We start from the raw sequence: 22,585 nt of genomic DNA on the forward strand, positions 1-22,585 counted from the left end.
ACAGCTGCATTATTGCCTTGTATTGCAGAAGCCAGTAGGGTCAGACTGGAATTCTTCTCTGAAGGCAGCATGTACCAGTACATAGCTGTGCTGGTGGATTTCTTCTTGGAACATTCCACTTTCACGGACTGGCCTTCTTTTATCACCTTGTCTGAAGACTGTTCCAGGGCTAACACTGGAAAGCAAAAGAAGGAGCAGTGAGGAGAAGGAAAAAATGGGAACATTTTTAAACTAGGCACTGTGGGTTGGGAGGGCAAGGGTGAGAAGAAATAGGGCAGGCAGGGGAGCAGATCAAGGCATGGGACAGATCTCCAGATCAGCAAGTGAATTTCCAATCTCTCTTCAGTAGGCAAGATGCATTCCTGGGCAGTTTGTGTCCAAAACCAGGAACCATCTACGGGCTGCACAAAGAAAGACAAATAGACAGCCATTGCAGAAGATTCAGGGATTCCTGCCCACCACATTCTTTGCTTATCCTCAGCACAGGGAGCTCTGCAGAATGAAGCACTGCCAGCAACTGGCTACACAGCTGGGAGAGCAGCAGTGGGATGGATGGATGGAAGTGCTCAGGGCTGAGTTGAGTTCACTTACCCAGAGGGGCCAGCATGGCCACAAAGAAACAGCAGGGAACCATGGGGAAAAAGCCCCTACCCTCTCAGCAACCTGCCCCTTGCAGCTGCCCAAAGATATGTGAAGAGGGAGCATTGAGTTAAGGTGAGACACATTGGGGTGGGGCAGGCCAAGAAATGCGAGCAGGCATTGGCTGGCTGGGAACCCTGGGGAATGACCCAAACCATGGCAGGAAAGCAGAAACCCTGCAGAGATGCAGCAGGTGGAAGGGGCAGGCAGGGCGTGGGTGGGTGGGGAGGGAAGGGAGGGAGGGGTTGTATGGGCAGAACTGTGCTGAGGTTGCATGGGAGGCTGAGTGCGTGCAAGGCCGAGGAAGGCTGGCCGCTGCCCTCCTGCTTCTGAAGTCCTTGGGAGATGGAGGAATGAGGGATAAAGGCCACGTAGGGCTCCCTTGAATTTTCCCATGCGCTTTCCCTGTCTTCCCGAGACGTGGCTGGTTCAGTTCCTGCCTGGCCACCCCACTTGGCACCCAGCTGTGTGATGGCTCTTTTTCTCTATGCAGCACTGTGGGCACAGCAAATAACATCAGTGAGAGAGAGGCAGGAACCCAAAGACACCACAGCAGCCCAAGCGCTCGGACTTGGGCTGGCTCTCATGGGCGTTGCTGTGAGAGCCGTAGGAGAGGGAGGTAAATACCTGTGAAGAGCCGAGGGACAGTCAATGCCCTGGCATGGGAAGAGAGAAAGGATCGAGTGTGGCCCACAGGGACAGCCGAGTGGGTGACAGGGTGCTCAGGATCGGTATCAGAGTGGCCTCTCCTTGCTGACTGGAAATAGGCAAAGTTGCCCCAGAGATGGCTTCTCCCTGGCACCTGGGGCCTAGCTGGGGAGCCCAGGCTGTGGCAGACTGGTGCTGCCTGTGGCACAAGGGCTTCCAGAGGTTTGGCTTCAGGAACACACTGCATTTGGCAAATCCAGGGCACTGAGAGCATCAGTGTCATTGCCCCCTCTGCCCTGTGAAGTGACCTGTCCAAGGAGATTTGCTTTCCTGGCACGACTGAGCTTGTCCTCCAGCGGGGTGTGGAGGCTGCCGCTGGGATTCAGCCAGTGGGAGCACTGGGGTCTAGAAAGGAGCTGCACAGTGCAAGTTCATTCACTCGTGCTCTGCCAGTGACACCTCTCTGCTGCTCTGCTCCCAGGCTGAGGTGACCCAGGCCACTGCATCCTCTCCACTGCGCCCTCAGGTGTTTCTGCTCTGAAGAACATCCACGTGGCCTCTCCTGCGTGGGACAACCTCTGCATAGGATAGCTGGGGAACGCAGTGAGCACAGGGATCAACATCTGGGACAGTGGGAAGGGTGACAGGAACACAGGGACCGAGTGACAGGCCATTCTACCGGGGTCTTCTGGCATCACATTTCCCTCAACCTTCTCCTTCCTGTGCCTGGAGCTCTGCCTGACAATAGGCAAGGAGAAACAAGTGGAAATGGGCAAGGATCCCTGCTGGAACTTCTGCCCATGGACTCTGGGAAGGAGAAGGCTAGTGGGGTGTCAGCCAACTCAGTGTTCCTCTGAAGGAGAAATTCAATGGAAGTCCTGAGGTAAACTCTATGCAGGTGCTAAACAGGGGAGAGCATCAGCCAGTGGAGACTGTGTTACAGTGCTGTGGTCTGAATTCACCATGAGAATAATGTTGATAACAGAGTTTTAGTTGTAGTTAAGCACTGCTTACCCCAAATCGAGGACCTTGCAGTGTCTCATGCTCTGCCAGAGAGCAGGTGCACAAGCAGCTGGAAGGGAGCATTTCCAGGACAGCTGACCCAAACTGGCCGAAAAGATATTTCCTCCCCTGCAACATGATGCTCAGGATGGAAACTGAGGGGAGCTGGCCAGGGGCTGCCTATCACAGCTCAGGGACAGGCTGGGCACCGTGTCAGTGGGTGGTGAGTGACAGTATTGTGCATCACATGGATTTTGATGAGTTTTATTTCTCTCTCTTTCCCTTTTTATTTACTCCTATTCTTGCTCTGTTTGTATCTCAACCCATAAGTTTTACCCTTTCTCCCATCCCAGCAGGAGAAGGGGGTGGTGAGTGAGAGTCTGTGACACCGAGTGGCTGACTGGGCTTGACCCACTACAACTGGAGCAGCAGACAGCACCTCCCTGTCCCCACAGCTATGGGCTGAGCTGCAGCACCTCTGACCAAGCCTGTGCCTCTCACTCCAGTAAGGAATTTCCAGCTTCTGTTCTTGACGGATTATGAAAATTTCCGTGAGCATCAGATTCCCCTGGGCCCTTGCACTCTGTTTTGTGCTGGAGATAAAGAGGAATAAGCAAGTGAGTGCAGCCCTTGTTTCTTACAGTAAGCATCATTGTTCACACTGAAGGTGCTGGAGAGCTACACAAGGCGGAGGCAGAATCCTGAATTGGCCTTTTTGAAGTGAGAAATGTGGAGGATCTGACATAAATGAAAGGTTCCAAAAACAACTTAAAATAGCTGACTGATAGACTTCTAAAAATGAGTCTGTAAAGTTTTCCAAGATCCTTCCACTTCTACATGACTACAAATATTGAATACTTTCTCCTGAGTGGCATTCACTGCCTCTGTGCTCCATATCACAGCCCATTGAAGTTCCCAAAGAAACAGTGCACAGAGTAGGGGTGCCTGAAAGTCTTTATTAGTTTTTCATAATTTTTGCTTGTCCAGACCCAAAAGAGCAGAAATGATGATGAGAAAATACAGGTCACACCAAAGGAGTGTCTCAGTTGGCAGCTATGGTGGACTGGATCCAGGAGACGTAGTTGCAAACCTTGGTGTAAACTCCAGGATAGCCCCTCTGGGCACATCCGATACCCCAGGAAACAATGCCCTGGAGCTCTCCATTGCAGACCACGGGACCACCGGAATCTCCCTGTGCACACAAAGGATAGGGATATTCAGCAAATGGCATCAGCCTGAGCAACGAGCCAGAGATCCCTGAGATCACTGACTTTGGAGGAAGCCCTGTCAGGCTTACTCTGCACAGAAGTTCTACAACGGCCCTTTCTGATTCCCCCTCTCCACCTGATGCTACTGTGCCTGACTTTAGCTCCAAGGGCACCACAGCTAAGGATGAGTCAGCTGCCAGTTTTTGTGGTACTTGGCAAACATTCAGGATACGTGCGCCTGAAGCCTCAGCTGTCATTCAAAAACTCAGGTGTGCCAGTGCAGTGAGTATAGCTGAACTCTGTAACGTGAAGGCCTCTTCAGCTGGGAAAAGGCAGGAGAGAAATGAATGGGAAAGGAGAGGCAGATGATTTACCTGGCAGGAGTCTTTTCCTCCCTCCAGGAATCCTACACACATCATGTTCTTGGTAATTTGCCCAGGGTAGGAATCAGAGCAGTCGGCGGCGGAGAGGACCGGAGCCTTCAGGCACTGCAAGGTGTCCGGGTAGTTAACTACAAGGAAATAGGGAGAGATGGCTGATGGCATTGCTGAGTCCCTTTCAGAGCTCAGAGAAGATCTTAGCAGAAAAGCAAATGCTGGACACATTCTGTTCTTGCAGCCATCCTGCTTCCTCTCAACAGTAAGCACAGCATGGGTTCCTTCTGTAGAGATGCAACAAATTCTACCTGTGGCCCCACCATTCTACACTGCAGCCACCTCAACTTTTTGGGTACCTGGAATTCTATCAATTTACAACAGTGGGGCCACTCCTGTGCCAAATGCCCTGGAAGAAACCAGAGCCTCAGGAAAACCATCTTCTCCTCTGGTGCAGGTTTAGATGTCATCAGTGGAATAGACACCACTCGCCATGCACATTTCTGACCATTGGTGTAAGAGAATGGAGGTCTCTAGTAGGAATTCTAGATCTACAGTCTCGGACTTCACCCTTATTCTCAGAGAACTGACAACTCTGTTGACATGAGCTGAATCCACTACGCTGACCCTACACTGACCCATCGCTCAAAGAAACCCGTGCCACAGCACTTCTCTCTGTTTTAGCCTGTCCTGTTGGGGGTTAATGGTGAGGTCTTGGAGACTGTCCCGGGCCCCCAGGGGGCTGTACATTCCCCCAGAGTACTCACTGCCACTGCTGAGAGTGTTGCCCCAGCCAGAGATCAGGCAGGTGGTGCCGGTGGCCACGCAGCTGGTTGGCAGAGGAATTGTCTGGACAGCTTTGGTGAGCTGGGCTGGGGTGGCCAGCTTGATGAGCATGATGTCATTGTCCAGGGTGTAGGCACTGTAGCCAGGGTTGCGGATGACTTTAGCAGAGTTGATAAACTGCTGTGTGGATTCTGTGAGAGCCAGGTTGTGTTTCCCGAGCTGCACTTGGATGCGACTGGAAAAGAGAAGGCACAGCACGTACTTTACTGCTACTGGCAGGTTGAGAGGAACCTCCCTGTCACTGAGTGCACTTGCTCCAACATCACTGCCACAGAAGCTCTCTGGGGCAGGTGATCTTTCTTGTCCTGCAGGGAGCCCTGGGGATCCACACTGAGACCTTAACCCACTCCCAGTAGGAGTGGTGAATTTCTCCAGGTTTGCAACTACATGACAGCAGTTAAATACATAGCAGCGCTTCATACAAATGTTCTGCAACAAATCAAACTGCTCTAGCCTGACCTCACTCCTTTTCCTGTTCTCCAGGGAGAATGCTTTAGCAAGATTCATGCAATTGATAAGAAATCACTTGATAAGAGCTCAGCATTTGTTGATTGATTATCCCCTTGTTATTTCAGACAGTGCTCTGCAGTCACAGAAACATTTGCAGAAGTGGAAAAGCCCTCAGGATGCCTCGGCCCAGCTTCCTGAACGATCCACCCATCCCTTGGCTGTGTCCGGTCAGAATGGAGGCACTTACATATTTCTATCTCATAGCTCAGAATTCCTGCTAGAAGTGAACTGGAAGACAGAAGTAGGTTATAGAAGGATGTCATTTTTTCCACTCACGATTTGTAGCAGTGAGCAGCTGACACGACCCACTGGCTGCTGATGAGGGAGCCTCCACAGAAGTGATATCCAGAATTCAGGGACACCTGATAGGGCACAGAGTTCTCTGCACAGGTGTAGCCTCCCACAATCTTATCATCATCATCTTCAGCAAAGGTGGGGAAGGCAACTGCGAGATAAGAAGTGCCATGTGTCAACAGCTGGCCTAAGGTAATCTGGTGCCCTGTGACTGCCTCTTTGAAGCCCCTCATTGTAGGCTTCCCTTCTATGGACACTCAGGGCAGCAGTGGTGGGCAAGTCTAAGGCGCATTCATTTGCTGCAGCCTCAGAAAAGAAGGGGATCAGACTTACACTGGTGCCTCTCATATCTGCAACTAAAGCCCTGCTGGCTACTCCCTGAGGGAACATAAGGACATAGAAATGTTCTTATGTTGGACCAGATCACAGGTGTGTCTTTCCCAGGACCCCGTTTGCAGAAACAGTCAAGAGTGGACTGCGGGAAAAAGTCAAACCAAATGTGCAGTGACATTTTCTTGGAGCACCCACCCAGCGTCCAACATTTTGCAGCTGCTTTAGGACTTCCTGGGCCAGAACAAATCCCTGTGCACTCCTTAGCCCTGAAGAGGGAGGCAGCCTTTTTCTGTAGCTATGGCCACATCTCTATAGCTGGGTCAGGAACCTCTATGGAGGCGTTCATTCCCCAGGTTGTGGCACAAGGCATTATGAACAGACAGAAGACAGAAGTTGCAGGGCTCCACCTTCAAACTTCTGCAAGTCAAAACTGGACTTGGCTTTCCCACAATAGGCCACCTTGCAATTTTGCTTAGAAAATCAGCGTCCTATTAAATTACAGAAATAGAAATAAAAAATATACTCACCAGCCACCCCAATAAAGGCGAGAAGCAGCAGGCACTTCATGGTCTTGATTCAACCTCAAGCCCAGGCAGGCCAACTGGAAGTCAGAGCTGCTAGAAATAAGTTTTTGGTAATGGCCTTATCTCTAGTCCAGGGTTTTCTCCAGACAAAAAGTACACAGTGGAAAATTTGAAGATCCAAATGTGGGCATTAACAGGCATTGGTAGAACGCACAAATAACATACCTGTTAATCATAAACCTCTGCTAAGATAGAGAGCTATTTTAAATTATTCTAGAGGGTGGCCTTCAATCTAAAAATACATTTTGGCTTTGGAAGATGTGTAGTTGTTTGTCTGTCTGATTCTTATACGCAGCACCTGTTGAGAAGAACTCTCAAACCTCTTTCAGATTCCTCTGTGCTGATGGTGTCTTTCTAAAAAATGCATATTTTTACCAGAAGCTGAATATTGTAGGTAGTAGACAGAAAGATACAATGAATTTATTGGAAAAAAAAAAAAAACAGCAAAGCCAGTGGTTAACTTTGTTAAGTTTATTTCAGCAAATTCCTTTTCTTGACTAATGTGTGTTTTTATCGTATGCAACACAGTGTTTTCCTAAATCAAATTCCTGCATTGTAATTTCAAAAGGGAGGATAGAAAAAACTATCCTGTGCCCCCCATTGCTTCCCAAGTTAAATAATTCCAATATGGCAATGCTCAGCATCTCCCTTTCCTAATTTCTCTCTCCTAGCCTGTATGAAAAGATCTGCCTAAGTACCAAACCATGTTTTTATTCATCTTTGGAATGTTCTACAGAGACTAATTTTTGCCACACAAGAACTTCAGTATAATGCTGATGTTTATGAATGTAATGTAGAGGAGCAATAATCCTGCAAACACAAATGGTGAGATCTTCTGAAATCCCTCTCTGCAGGAGTGGGGATTTCTGTCATGATGCAAAGTTTACTAAAGCTTAATGCTTTGCTGAATAATCATTTTCATTTTCCAACCAGCTGCCAACTTCATCATGTTAGCTCCTGAAAGACACAGGATTCTCTCCAGAGACAGTAAAGAGAAGCCGTTTGTTTGGAGACGCTGGAATAGCTTGAGAGACTAAATAGGAATACTCTTCCTACTCCATTTCTTGATTAATTTTGTTGCATGCCTGGAGGATTGATACACAAGTTTGTCAGTGTCCAGATGCATTTTTTTCTTCATGATAAAGTACAAGTCCAAGGCCAGTGACTCTTCCAAGGGGGTGCATGAATTCTGTTGGCCTCTAAACTGGCATCAGTGCACCACTTTCTTACAAGCATGTTTTATCTTGTGACAGAAAGAAGGATTAGAAGCTTCCTGTGGCAAAGGAAAATGTCCATAATAGGACTAAGAGTGTCAAAAAAAACCAAAGCTGTCCAATCCTGTCATAACTAAGCAGAGCAAGAAAAGTTTCCAGTTTACAATAGTGTTTAGTTTGAAATTTCTTTGTCCAAAACATGCCATTTTCATAGACAAAGGCTGTCATCAGATGTGCTGCTGAACATTCCATAGACCTGTTGTAACGTTTTTAGCAGGGTCTTTCAAAGAATACACTCAAGGATGTACACCTATTATTGCAAAGAGTTTCTCATATCATGTATTGATGCTGCAGTAGAAAGCTGGTGGCTCCAGGGGCACAGGGTAGGGGAGGGCTGGTGACTGAAGGGCAGTTGTGTTAGGTTTTATCAATGGACAAGCAATGGCAGCTGGTATTTCTAGAACTCCATGTTCCTAGTTCAAGTATTTCAGTCAGCTGTATCATTACAGGACTCAGATAAAGGAAATACATTTGTCCAGACTGATGCAAGATCCTGGGAAAGAGAAACCTGGTAAGACCATGGGCTGACAGAGATAAAACTTCCTAGGAGCATAAATCAGGAGGAGTTTCTGAGGGTAGTCCTTTTATACCTCACAGAACTTGCTGGTGGAGCGTCCATTGATTCTCTCTTCCCAACTGTTGTCTCCTTTCTGGGACAAGCTGGTACATACTCCAAAGCTTCTTATCCTCCAGCTCTCTGCACCTGAACAAAACTGCTGTCACAGCCTCTTGCCTTGTTCTCTATGCCTGTATTTCTCTTTCACATATGGCTACAATGCTTTTCTTCTATCTCTGTCCTTGCCAGAGACATGGATTCTTTGTGTCCCATAGAGAAAGAGGATGTAGGACATGACAGGGATTTATAAAATTATGAGTGGCCTGGGAGCCTGGGGAAGGATGGATTGCTTTTTGTCTGTTAGGGAGTAGCATGCAAAACTTGCCAGGGATGGCTGGTTCAAAACAAGGAAGGGACACTTCCTCTATTTTAGGAAAGCTGTGAAGTCCTTCCCACAGGTTTTTATGGATGCAAAACACTTACATGGCCTAAAAAATAGAAGGGACACATTTATGGAAGAAAAATCCTTGGAGGGCTATGAGGTTGAAGGACACCCACTCCAATCTCCCTCATCCCGAGGAATGGCCTGGTGTTGGAATGTTCCCTGTTACTACAGGCCAGCAAGGCACCAAAGATTATTACGGATCTCTCTGGACTCTCTCCCTTCTGCCAGTGTGTCACCCATGGCCCAGAGAAGGACAGTCAGGGTTGCTTAAGTCCTGCATAAGTTTGGAGAGTTACCCAAACTCATGCCTTCATTTGCTGGAACATAGAAGGTCTCCTGGGAGCACCTCAGCCCCTTGAGTAGGATGGGAGGGCACAGGTCAGGTCTGACCTGACAGAGATGTGTGTTAGAAGGTGGGTTTATCTGACAGTGCTGCTGGGCTGTTCTTGTTCAAGCAGAGATGGAAGTGGGGATAGAACTCAAATAATGGGAACACTTGCCCTAAATGATTCTGAGTTCTAAATGGTTTGCTGGGGGAGTAAAATATCTGTCTTTCCTGGGCAACATAAAGACTACTCAGAACACTGCTTTCCACACAACTTCTCTCTATCTCTCAGAAAGGATACTTAGACAGAGATCCTTATATCTTCCTTCCTCTAAAGCTGGTTTCTGTATTGCTTACATCATTATTTAAATCTGATCCAGAGAGCAACGGATGGTGATGCACATTTTCTTCTCCAGCCTTTGAGCAAAATTTCCCCATGTTCTGGAAATTGTCCAGTTGCCTTGGTATAATTTTTTCCTGCCCTCTTCTTGCTTCCTTTTCTGCAGCACAGAACCCAGGCATCCAGAAAGGATTGTGGCCAAGCAAGGCTGTGGCAACTAAGATACAGTCTCCAGTTTTGGTGGAGAAGGAACTGGGAAAGTAGAAGAGGGAAGGGCAGAGTCAGAGGGAAGGGAGAGGCTTTGGGATGGTTAAAAACATTCCCCAAGGAGAGTTCCTTGTCTTCTTCCACTACTGTTTTCTGCCACAACCTGCTGTAGTTTCCTTAAGTTACCTCATCCTCCTTTTCTTCTTCTGCCGTCTTCATCCACTGCCACTTCCACTGACTTATCTTTTTTTAATTCTGCTGCCTTCTTCCGTTGTCTTCTCTGTTGTGTCTTCCTTCTCTAGTTATGTTGCTTTTCTTCACCACGGTCAACTCTTCACCTCTGTCAACTTTTCCATTGCTGCCTTCTATTCTTCTGCCATATTCTTTTGCCAGCTTCTTTGGTCACCTCCTCTTTTTCTTCTTACACTGCCTTCTTTTGCTGCCTCCCTCTGTCCCTTCCTCTGTCATCTTCTACTGCACACCATCCACAGCCCTGTTCCTCCTCCTCTTCCTGTTCTTCCAACACCACCTTCTGACATGTTCTTCTGCTACCATATTCCACTCTGTTCTTCATCCCTTTCTTGTCTTCTACTGCTTCCATCTTCCTTTCCCTTCTTTTGCCACCTTATTCCACTGTAATTTCTCCCTATTCTTCTACTGCCAGCATCCCTTTTGCAGCTGGAATATACAGACCTCAGATCCTCTGTATCCCTGACTCCAAAAGTCTACCTTTCAACCTTGAGTCTCCCTTAGTGCTTTCTGCAAGAGGGTTTTCTAGAACCTCTGCAAGCAGTTCCAGATAGGAGCCTAAAATGCAGAAGGGAGGAAGGGAGGGAGGGAGGCAGGGAGGAAGGCAGGAAGGCAGGAAGGCAGGAAGGCAGGAAGGAAGGAAGGAAGGAAGGAAGGAAGGAAGGAAGGAAGGAAAAAGGTGTAATTATTAATAGTTCCCAATAGATGGCTCTCGAAACACAGAGGTGACGGTGATGCTGAGCACACGGATCAGATTAATTTCAAGAACAGTAATTCTATCATGTAAGCTGATAAAAATGAATGCTTTTCTTCTTTTTGAAAATATGCAAAAATTATTTTGTTTCATCACACTCTGGTCAGATCTGTAGTTATCTCAACCCTTCATGCCCCACATTGGCACCACAAAAGGATCATTATGCTTTAACCCCAGCTAGCAACTAGGTACAATGCAGCCGCTCGCTGACTCCCCTCACTTCCTCTCCTCAAGCTGGATGGGGAGAAGAATCAGAAAAAATAGTAAAAAACCTTTGTGGGTTAAGATAAGAACAGTTTAATACTTAAAACAAAATATAATAATGGTAGAAAAAGAAAATGCAAGAAAAACAAAGTGCAATTGCTTACCACCTGCTGAGCGATGCTCAGCCTGTCCCTGGGCAGGGACTAGTCCCCTGTCCAACTCCTCCCAGTTTATATTCTAAGGATGACGTTCTGTGGTGTGGAATATTCTGTTAGCCAGTTAGCATCTGTTGTCCCAGCTATGTTCCCCCACAGCTTCTTGTTCACCTCCTTGCTGGTAGAGCACGGAAAGCTGAAAAGTCCTTGACTTGGAGTAAGTGCTACATAAAAACAACCAAAACATCAGTGTGTTATCAATATTATTCTCATATTAAAAACATAGTGCTGCACCAGCTACTAAGAAGAAAATTAACTCTATCCCAGCCAAAATAAGGACAGACACCTCCTCCATCTCCTCCATCTTCTCCTAATCTTCCAACATTTTCTTTCATTGCCTCCTCCTTCCTTTCTGCTGCCACCTTCTTCCACTGCCTCATTCTATTCTACCTCTTCTGTGTCCTCCTCCTTTTCTTTTTATATCACCTTCTTCTACCACTTTCATCCTGTGCTTTCTTCTGTGGCCTTCTCCTCATGCTGCCTTCTTCCATTGCCCCCTGCTCTTCTTCCAACACCTTTTTCCATCAAGTCTTCCTTCTCTTTTTTTGCTGCCTTCTTCTGACATCTTATCCCACCACCTTCTCCATTCCCTCTGCCTTCTTTTCCTCTGCCATCTTCTTCTGTCACCTGCACCATCATGTCCTCCTTTTCTTCCACCAGCTTTTTCTGGTATCTTCTTCCATCACTTACTTCATCACATTCTTCATCACTTCCTTCTTTCCTAATTCTAGCACCTTCTTCTATTGCCTCCTTTTCTTTTTTCATCACACACTTCTGCTGCATTCTCTTACCTCTGCCCTCTCTTCCTTCACTGCCTTTTCCACCACCTCCATTGCTGCCTCCTTCACTTCTTCTGTCACCTTTTTCCTTCACCTCCTCTGTTGTCTCTTGCTTCTCCTTCCATTGCCTTCATCACCATTGTCTTCCATTGCCTCCTCAGTTCTTTCTTCCTTATTTACTTCCACAGCCTCCTCCTACCCTTCCTTCACTGTCTTCTTCCATAGCCTCTTTTTTCTCTTCTTCCAATGTCTTCTGCCACCTTCCTTAATTGCCTTGTCTGTAGCCTTCTCCTTCTCTTCTTCCAACACTTTTTCTTTGCCTCCTCCATTTCCTCCTCCTTTATTCTGTGGCTTTCTTCCTCTGCCTTTTTTTGTTCCCTCCTCCATTGCCTCCTCCTTCTATTTTTCTGCCTGCTTCTGTTGCCTTCATCTGCCACAGCCACCTTCCAACGCAAATGCCTTCCTTCTGCCACCTCCACCTTGTTCTGTCTTCTTCCACCACCATTTTTCCTTCCACCACTGCTGCCTTCGTGCACCGCCTGTCTCTGCTGTCTTCTTCCACTGCTTTCTGCTGCCACCACCTCCTGTCAATGCAGTCTGCTGTCACATTCCATCACTGCCTCCTGTTGCTGCCTTCTGCCACCTCCCACTGCTGCCACCTTCCACTGCTGAATTAATCAGCCACTGCCTCCATATGCCAAAGCTGCCTTCTGTCTCACTGCCTTTACCACTGCATTTCACCACCACACCCTTCCATGACTTTCATTCTTTAGCCACTGTATTCCTCCACCTTTGGCCTTTGCCACCTTCCACTCCCTCCACCTTCCTTAATTCATCACCTTTTTTCTTCCAGCTTCTTCCATCACCTACTCTGTCATCTCATCCATCATCTTCTTCTCTTCCACCACCTTCTTCGGCCTCTTTTCTTACATCACTTCCTTTGTCACCTCCTCCTTCTTTGCTTCTGCTGCAGCCCTTTGCAACTTCTTTTGTCACCTTCTCCATTGCCTCCTCCTTCTGCTCCTCCATGGCCTTCTTCTGCTGCCTGCTGCCACTCCTTGCTTCTGCCACCTCTTCCACCATTTTCTCCTTCCCTTCTTCCACATTTCCAAGACATCCTAATGAAAATGTTATTGGCAAGCCCAATAATTGTAACTATAGTTGTTAATGACTGTATAGGAATTTCTGTATCAGGTCATTGGCAAATTACTCCATTGGAAAACTTGTATTTTTCAGTATAATTATGAGAATGTAGCATTTTAACAGCATAAAGAAAATCGTTTTTTTCCCTAGTATATTGCCCAGTGGTATAGGTCCTAACTCTGCCTCTGACAGTAATCTTGTACTATTCCACTGATCCTTGAGTAAATAACATCACCCTTCTATCTGTTTGTATTCCTGCCTTTTTTCTGTGTCTTAGCTATACATTCTGGAGATCTTAAGACAGGGACACTTTACATTAGTTATTTTCACTTTTTACCCAGCATGAAAGAAATACAGTGGGATCTTTATAGCAAAAAGTAGTACTGAAGTTCCATATCCAGTGTGTCTATATACTTTGTGCTCTTGACAATCAAGAGATTATTTCATAGAACCACTGAGTACTTTTTGCCTGAAGGGGGTGGGAGTCTGTGGTCCAACCTCCAACTTAAAGCAACACCAGTTTATAACCTAGAAGAGGTCCTTAGGGACTTCCCAGTAGAGAATTGGAAACCTTCAAGGAGGGAGATTCTACAGTCTTTCTGGGCACCTTTTGTTCTAACACAGTAGGACCCTCAAGGGCAAATTCTTTTCCTTTTATTTCTGCAACTCATAACCATTCCATCTTGTCATTATGTCTCCATTTCCCTACACCTGCCTTTTTTGCTAGTGAAAGGTTGGAATTATACCTCCTCTGGCGCTACCTGCCCTTAGCTTTCTTCTCTCCAAGTCAAATAAAAACAGGTCTCTTGTTTTTTTCTTGTATGTCATGTACCACCTAATCATCTTGGACACTAATCAACTCGTTGGCCATTTGCTGGAAATTCTCAGGTATATAACACTACTTTTGCATGGAGGGGAAGGTGTGAACAAAACTGGACTTTATTCAGCCCTTTACAATAGTCAGCTCTCCAAAAGGAGCAGAAGGGGTTAGTCATCAAAGTCAGTAACACAGGTCAAGCAGAAAATGGATAAAAAAGCTTTTTGCTAATGACGCAGTACATGTACTATTGACCTAGCAATGACAAATAGTCTATGATCCATCTTGCCCTTAATTATTGAAGACCAGATAATTTTTTCACTAGTTTTACATGGTGCAAAAGAAATTTAACTATTTTTCCTAGCCTAGGAAGCAGGATAAGAATAATTTTGCATTTTCTCCAGAAATTTAAGTCATTGTAGAGTGCCGGTGCCCTGGAACAGAGTTAAGTTTTTTATCTAAAAATAATAATTGTGGCATCTTAGCATACTAGATTCTTTCTGTAGTGTGTGCTTGTTGACCAATAACATTGGTGTTTGGAATGCATGAGAGAATGGGCAGGTCCAAGTCACAATTCTTTGGTACTTGTGCAATCATTTTCATTAGTCAACACGATAAGAGTCAAAAACTTTACTTGAGCCTGTTATTACTCTTGCTCACACACAAAACTAAATCATTCCATGAAATGTACATCAAGCACCATGTCCAGGAGATTTCCTTGAAACGTATTGCATTTATTTAAAAATACATCCTGTTGGATGCACCAGCGTCTGAATGGGAGGAGCACATGTGCATTTTCCCTGCAGATGCTTCAGGGGTACATCTATCTCTGAAGGAAAGTGTAGGTAAGCCACCAGCTCACTTAGGGCAAGTGAAAACTAGAGCTTTCAAAAAATGATGGCCTGGAAATATGGTTCCTCACTGAAATCAAGGACTAGATCAATTCCACTGAAACACAACATAGAATCAAAGCATTATAGAATCACATAATCATAGAATATTAAGGGATTAGAATGGACCTTAAAGACCATATAGTCCCCACCCCTTTTCGTCCCCCACCATATCTCTGGGTCACTAGCTTGGCACTTTCGTTGTCATGGTGCTCACACAGCCTCTTCTTATGCCTGTGACTGATCCCTCCTCGTTAGCCAGTTGTCTTGCTTTAGACCAGCAAATGAATGTGGTATTGAAATGTTCTGGGTTTCAATACAATTTAAAGGTGAAACTTCAAGGGTTTTGTGGACCTTGCACTTAACATTGGTGTCTCAGTCCCAGCAAAGCTATAACATGTCATTTTACAGTTGTAGAGATAGAGAGGACTCTTCAGATGCAGCTGATAATTTATTATAGTGTGTAAATCTGCAGAGAGGTTAGGAAGACTTCCAGCAGGACAAATTTCCTAAACTTTTAATTAATCCAGAAAACAATTCTGGTTTTGTGAGGCCTTTTCACTATTTCCTTTCCCCCTCAAAATGTTTTATTAACTTTCTAAGGACTATGAATTAAAACTCAGACAATTGCTTTCTACTTACTATATATTATGTGATATGTTACTAGTATGACACTCAAGAAAATTCTCTCAGAAGTGAGGCTAATCAAGAATAGAAGTCCCACTTTAAAGATTACCAATATCACAGAGTCTGGAGTCAGCCAGGCTTCCCCAGCAAGGGTCCTGTCTTGTCTGGGAGATCTTATGCAATGAAGTTCTTGCAGAGAGGTTCATTTTGAGCAAGCAATTAGTTATTTTTCATACCTTTTTGATGTAAATACATAAGTAGGCATAGGACATCAGTGCCTGGAAGAGTTGTTGCTGAGTCCTAGTTTTCTGCAAAGTCAGTTCTTCACCACAGTTTCTTTGTCCTGCACCCACCAGGTTTTGTTCGTGGGTTTTTGGGTTTGCTTGTTTGTTTGTTTGTTTGTTTTTTTCTGAAAGGAACATCCTCTTATAAATAAGACTGTTTGCAAGAGAATTCTGTCACTGCACAAGACACGTTTGCCAGTAAAATAGACAACAGATTTGCTAAAATACTCTTTTCTGTGGAAAACCTTTGCTATTGTTATCTATCATTCTTCACAGCAATGGCTGAAAATGATGAATGATGCCACCCATCTGTTGTGCAGCACAAGCTAACATTTTCAATAACGAGTTGGGCAGTTGGACAGAGTGCACCCTCAGCAATTTTGCAGATGATATAAAACTGAGAGGACTGATTGATACACCTGTTGAGATAAATAGAACATCCTGTACATGGGAAAGAATAACCTCATGTACCAAAGCTGGAAAGCAGCTTTGCAAAAAAAAAAAGGGACGTAGGAGTCATAAAGCAAAGGTTGAAGATGAGTCAGCAACATGCCCTTGCAGCAAATAAGTCCAACAGCATTTCTGACTGCACTAAGAAAAGTGTTCCCAGGTCAAGGAAATTATTACCTGTATTACACACCAGCAAGATCATATCTGGGATATGTATTCGGTTCAGGACTCCCCAGCACAAGAATTATATGGACATGCTGGAGTAAGTCCAGCAAAGGGCCACTAAGATCATGAAGGGACTGGAGCACCTTTCATATGAGGAGAGGCTGAGAGATCTGGGATTGTTTAGCCTTAAAAACGAAGGTTCAGGAAGAACCTTGTTGATGGGTATGAATGTCTGAATAAAGAAAACAACATCAGCCTATTCTCAGTTGTGTAAGAGGCATAAAATCAATTCCAGAAAATTCTGTTTAAACATAATCCCCCTCATTTTTTACTGTAAGGGTAGTCAAACACAGGAACAGGTTGCCCAGCTATGTTGTATAGTTCTTGAGTATCTTCAGATACTGAGTATCTTTGGAGATGTTCCAAACCTGACTGAACACTGAGCAAACTGCTCTAGCTGACTGATTCAAGAGCAGAGGTCAGCCTAGACAATCTTCAGAGATTCCTTCCAACCTCAAGATATTTGCTATGATTCCATAAATGGAATCTTAAAGCCAAAGAATCTTAAATATTCTTTTAATTTTTGAGATATTTGCATAAATAAGTGATAATTTCTAAATTGACTCTCACACACCCAGGAAAGAGGAAGATATGTTTTTCTGTACCAAATAAATTGACTCTTTGTATCTGCACTACATTCCAATGTTCCCTTTGGAAATTACTGTAATGCTGCCTGCAGTGCACTGAAGTAAGACACATTAAAAACAATAAAATTGTTCCATTAAACTGTATAGGTTTATGATTGAGGTCCTGCTCTCCTAGCACTCTTAATAAGTTGGAAGAAGCAAATCCTAGTCCTAGTCTCATAGGAATAGTTATATTACCTACTGAAACTACCAGAAATATATAGTCCATTTACTGACTTTAAAGACAACTAGGAGAGGTTTTATGCACAATTTTAGCTGCAAGACTGTAATTTCTGTCTCCATTAGTCCTATAAAAAATGACATCAAGCACTGCAAAGTAAAGACTTCATCTATCCTTGACCCTGTAGACATACAAGCTATCCTCAAATTTTGGAACCTATACGTATCCCAGCCCAGACTACTTCAAGTGATAGGTCCCCCTCAAATCCTATTGCTGATTTTCTGCTTACTTTCTCTTGAAACAGCTAAACAGAAGAGACAGCTAAGTCTGTAATGGTTCCTTCTGAAATGTCTAAGCTTGTGTAAATGAATTGCTTTGAAAGACACAACCTATTATACAAATCCCACTTAACAACCATTAAAGCTAAATGAATTCTAAGCAGGAAGAGGAATTATCCTGTGGGCCACCATTAATTCACTAAGCAGCAGTCTCTTCCTTCACCTCTCTGTTTCTCTTCTGCACTTTTTTCCTCTTTAATCTTGTCAGAATGCCTGAGGAAAATAAAAACAGTTGAAAGTGTTTTCCCACAGAGAACAGAGCTGTGAAGAATTCATCTCACTATTTCCTCAAGTCAGTGTGTAGGAAACCAGGATGGGCTTGAAGGAAAGATTCTGTGGGAATAGATATGAAAATCCTAGCTCAACCATTCTGATCCTTGCTCTTCCCTATTTTTTTCACTGTCTCTTCAAAAAGTCTTTTGGGCAGTTCACTCCTGAACAACTGCATAAAAACAGTCTCTCAACACAAAGGTCCTTTAGTTGCGGAGGCAAAAGGAGCAAGATGAGTATTTGGCACGGGCTTCCAGAATCTGGAAGGCTACCAGTAAACACTGAGCAGTTGACAGCTTTATGGTGATGTAATTGCTAAATGATAATGGTTTCAACAGCTGTGTCACAGACCAAATGTTTTACACAATCCTATTCAGGTTGTATTTATCCTAGTCCACACAATTTCAGGCCCTGGAGTCTGTTTATGAGATTATCTCAAGCTCCATGACTTGCTCAACAGGAGCACAGTGAAGGTTATTCATTAGACCTAATTGATTAAGGGACTAGAGCTCCTCTGCATCTACTGAACTTAGTGAAAAGTAAATCCTTCCCCTCTGGAATGTTTCTCATGATCTGCACCCCACATAAGGCGAGTATCCCAGTCACAAAGTCTGGTTGATACACAGCCTTACAGACACAGACTACTGCTAGTACTGCTATGAATTTCACTGAAAAAAGATTGACACAGTTTTTGACATTTTCCCCTGTCCTCCAAAGGATAGCATATTTTCTTACATAAGACCACAGTTTTAATTCAGTGCAATTTCAGTCTTCAGGATAGGAGTAATTTTAAGGTATAAAAGCTGTATCACCCTAGCATGCATCCTTAGTTGCAAGGCTGCTATTTAGAGCCAGTGTATGTTCTGTGCAGGTAAGCTGTAGGTAACACTCTTAGAAGTCAGATGAAGAAGATATGGAAAGACAATGCTTTGACACAAGCAGTTTGTGAAGGAGAGAAAACTTTCATTTGCAACTCTGCAAGTGCAAGTCAGTTAACAGTGGAATCAAGCTCAAGGGTATTTATTATTCCTATCTCTCTCTATTGCTGTATTAAGAGCTATGGGACTTGGAAATATCATTCTTATTGGACAGCACAATTCTGTACAGCTCTGTATTGATTTCAAGGTTCTATAATTGGGTTTATATGGTATTGTAACCCAACACATCAGGCAGAACTTCTGTTATTTGCGGTTTATAGGAAGTCAGTGGCAGGAAGATGATACTTTAATCAGTTTGAGCAACACACTAATGCCTTTGGAATAAAAATACTCTCTGGATCATATCCTGTGATTTCAGAGCTCTTTCCTATTTGAGTTGCTCTCACTGTTTGGGCTTTCACTTGATGTTGTTCTAGCCTTTTTAAAACTAAGTATGATAATTATTAAATATTTTACTGAGCAGTGTACTGCAGCTTCAGGGAATACTGAAGGGCACTGCTATGACACTTTATTGCAGTTGACAAAGAATGTGGTAATATTTTGGGTGTGCTTGTCTTTGGAGTGTTCCCTTTACATTCTGTTACCCTTCTTATTTCCCCATTCCTGGATGCTAAAATAGATCTCTTTGTAACTGTAAACAAAACAAAATTTGAATCATGTGAATGATTCTGGATGCTCTCTGAGTAGGATGGTGTTTTACTGGAACAGAAACTCCTGTGGGCTTCCTGCACACCTGGATACAAGTGGTGAAAAATTATCTTGGCTTGCCCGTACTCTTGGCAAGACATGAAACAAAATCTGTTCCCAAAGCCATTTATACACGTTAACATAGGACTGAGCCTGATCACAGAAACTCTTAGTCCCAAGACTGCAAAAGCCTTCTGATCCAGAGGCATGGCAAGAGAGGACCTAACACACAACTATCTGATTAAGAAAATTTTGTCTTGCTACAAAACCTTTATTTTAGACCAACTTATTTTGCTCCCAATTTCTCCCAATAAAATGCATGGCAAATTGCATGGCCACTGATTTTTTGGTGGAATTTAGCACCACAGCTTTTTATTAGTATTCATAGGGAGAGCATGATTTTGTTAGGTAGTTTGCAATGTCATGCATTCATAGCATGCATTCTACACTTGTAAAACTGAGAACAGAAATTGGCCAAGTAATCAGAGTCCTTTACTGTAACTACTGCATGTTATCAAGCTTTTGTCAGTGGTCAGTTCGTTCTATGACCACTCTTTATATGTTCCTACTGAATATATACAAATACTTTTTTAAAACAGCTTTCCTTTTTCTTTTCCCAGTTTTCTGCTAGTTTTTTTTACTGCATTTCTCAGAATAAGGTCTTTGATCTTCACTTGCTGACTCAATGACTTACTGAGATTTTAAACAAGATGGACTCATTCAGAGAATTCACAGAAACCTGAAACTTATGAAATTATTCATATGTACTGAATTATGCTCTTGAGCCATTAAAAACTTTTGCTGCAACCTAGCCCCAGAGAGGAATGAGTTCAAGAAGCCAATAAAATCTTTGTTTGGGCTTTTGCTCAGTAAGCTCTCTGAAAGCCATTAAATCTTACAGTCATTTCACACATGTGCTCTGTGTACCTTCTGAATTGTCTGACTGACAAGAACAACTAAAACAGGGCTAAAGACCTTGGAAAGGAACATCAAATAATGTTTACATTTATCCTGTCACTGATGTTACTTAAGAATCATTCTTTTGATGCCACTGATTTCAGCTGCAAGAGGAGAAATTGGCTTCCCCTGGACAAACATAGAAGAGAAGCTGACTTGGACCAAATAGCAAAATCTAAGCCCAATGTATGTTGGCTCAGTTCTTCAGAGCTCATGTATGACTGGTATCTTTTTCAGGCCTGAAATGTGAAGTTTCCACAGATTTCCCCAGTTATGGGAGGTGTTTTTTCACAAACTAACACCAATTAAAAAAAAAGTACTACTACTAATAATAACAATTCTCACTTTAATTTGGAAAACTAGAATGCAATAAAACATCCTATAATGTCTCTCAGTCAGACATCTCTGGCAAGAGGATCAGGCAGTCAGGCAGATGGCATTATTGAGTCTCTCCCGTTGGCTTAATATACTGTTCTTAGTTCAGGTAAGCAGTCTGGTCAAGCTGATGTTAATGCCAGTGCAGAACACAAACTTTGATAGCGAATGCAGAATTTCTTTCCATGTTTCATTATTTTTAAAGCATGAAAAGATTACAAAGACAATATCCCTGTTTACAAAAAGAGATCATGGTCTTCAGAGCCAATGTGCTTACATACTCACATACCTGCTCACAGGTATGTAACTGTGCACAGCTGCAGCTCTTCTGGGGAACTGTCGGAGGCATTGTGTCTCAGGAAACACAAATTGGCACTGTCAAGGCACAAGATTTGCAACCAGTAGTGACCAGCAGCAATGGATTTTTAACTATGAAGAACAACAAAAAAAACCCACCCCACCCAAAAACAAAAATAAAAAACCACCAAAAAAACAAAAACAAAAAAACCCACCAAAAAAACCCCCAACCAACCAAAAAGCTCCAAACCAAAACATAAAGAGTTACGGGATTTCTAAATTTATTTCTTTGTTAAGCAGTGGCTTCGATTAACACATGTGAAGAGTTTAAGAAACAGAACTACAAAAGGGTTAAAAGAGACAAAGTCCATGATTTCCTGGATGAAAGTCATCCAGGATGAGAAAAAAGTTGCGGGGCATCTAGTAAATTTCCCTTTGAAAAAGTCATTCTTTAGATGTTTATTCTGAGGCTTCTTGCATCTCCTTCTGAAACACCGGGTACTGGCCTCAAGGTCAGTCTATTACTCTGTGCTATCCTTAGCATGTGATGAACTCTTTCTGTTTGGCTGTAGGCTTGGAAAGAAGTGGAAGAAAGATGCATTTACTTCCTTTACCTCCATACTTACAGCAAAAATATACTGTCTTTACTGACACCTTAGGTGTCAAACTATGAGTTAAAGACAAATAAAGACCAAGCATATTTTGCTGCAAAATTGCATTTATTCTTGCCATTTTTATCTGGATATCCCCTGTTCAGTTTGTGGTGAAGGAAGATGAAAACCATCATGTTGCACTTCCGATCCGTTAACCAGGGGATGTTTAGAAAACACCTGTATTTTGATCCTCTTCAAAGCTCCAGATGTCACTGCTAGGAATATTTTATGACTTCCAGAACTCCATGCTCTCTAGCATTGGCATCTTGCAATTGTTTTTAATCTTTCCTTTCCCAGAGATCTTTATATACATGATTCCTAACAGCTAGAGGCATAATAAACCTTTATTGGATTGTTTTCTTTTGGAGAGCATAGTTTGATTACACTGTATTCAAATTTTGCAGCAATTGAAAATACACAGAATATAGGTCTGAGTACATATTATTCTAATGTAACTTCTTGAAGGTCGAGTGACTGAAAGGCAGCTGTCATAAAGCCATATAACTAGTATTTTCTACCAGCAATTGCCTGGCTTTTTTTACTGCCTTTATGTACTTCAGTTGCTTAAAAATCTTTTTATGTACCTTTATTGATGCTGATATGTGTTCATTATACTCTGATGTCAGTGCCTGTGTTTTGGTATTCCTGCTTATTGAGTATTCATTACTTGACCCAATAAAGTTGTAAGATTATCACTTAAAAAGTGAGTTAGAGTCAGCTGCCATAAATCTGTTTGTGATCCCCAGAATGTGAGCACAATCAATCAGCAGTTCCAGCCAGCAGACTTTAATGAATCATATGCTTTGGTCTACTTTTGGTGGTTGTATAAGATACATTAATCAACAATCCATGCATGTTTAGAAAATACTAGAATCAGTCAGCCTTTGCTTTGAGATTTTAATTTTTCACATTGCTTTGATGATTATAACATCATTTGGTACAGAGGATGGTTTGCTCATCATGGTCTGATGATTTGCTTATGATTTAATCAAGCACTAAATTCAGAGAGGAATGTGACTGCATCTGGCTTCCCCTACTATT

The 22,585-nt window shown here is 43.5% G+C and overlaps 1 protein-coding gene across 5 annotated transcripts in view; it reads right to left on the minus strand.

The window, feature by feature from the left end:
• Positions 1-3,225: 3,225 nt before the first annotated feature.
• Positions 3,226-22,585, minus strand: part of LOC116439400 (trypsin-like) — a 60,265-nt gene continuing 40,905 nt past the window's right edge. The window contains exons 1-7 of one of the 5 annotated variants that reach the window (XM_032098873.1): positions 11,799-20,525; positions 10,957-11,171; positions 6,382-6,471; positions 5,504-5,672; positions 4,639-4,892; positions 3,872-4,008; positions 3,226-3,481 (exon numbers count right to left, since the gene is read on the minus strand). In XM_032098873.1, coding sequence (XP_031954764.1) covers positions 3,332-3,481; positions 3,872-4,008; positions 4,639-4,892; positions 5,504-5,672; positions 6,382-6,421 — 750 coding nt within the window. In that variant the 5' untranslated portion in view covers positions 6,422-6,471; positions 10,957-11,171; positions 11,799-20,525 and the 3' untranslated portion in view covers positions 3,226-3,331. Of the gene's footprint in view, positions 3,482-3,871; positions 4,009-4,638; positions 4,893-5,503; positions 5,770-6,381; positions 6,472-10,956; positions 20,526-22,585 lie in introns of those variants that run through there. The other 4 variants (XM_032098872.1, XM_032098871.1, XM_032098870.1 and 1 more) reach the window with 4 other exon arrangements.

The sequence above is a fragment of the Corvus moneduloides genome, chromosome 2, assembly GCF_009650955.1.
Source record: "Corvus moneduloides isolate bCorMon1 chromosome 2, bCorMon1.pri, whole genome shotgun sequence".
NCBI lineage: Eukaryota > Metazoa > Chordata > Aves > Passeriformes > Corvidae > Corvus > Corvus moneduloides.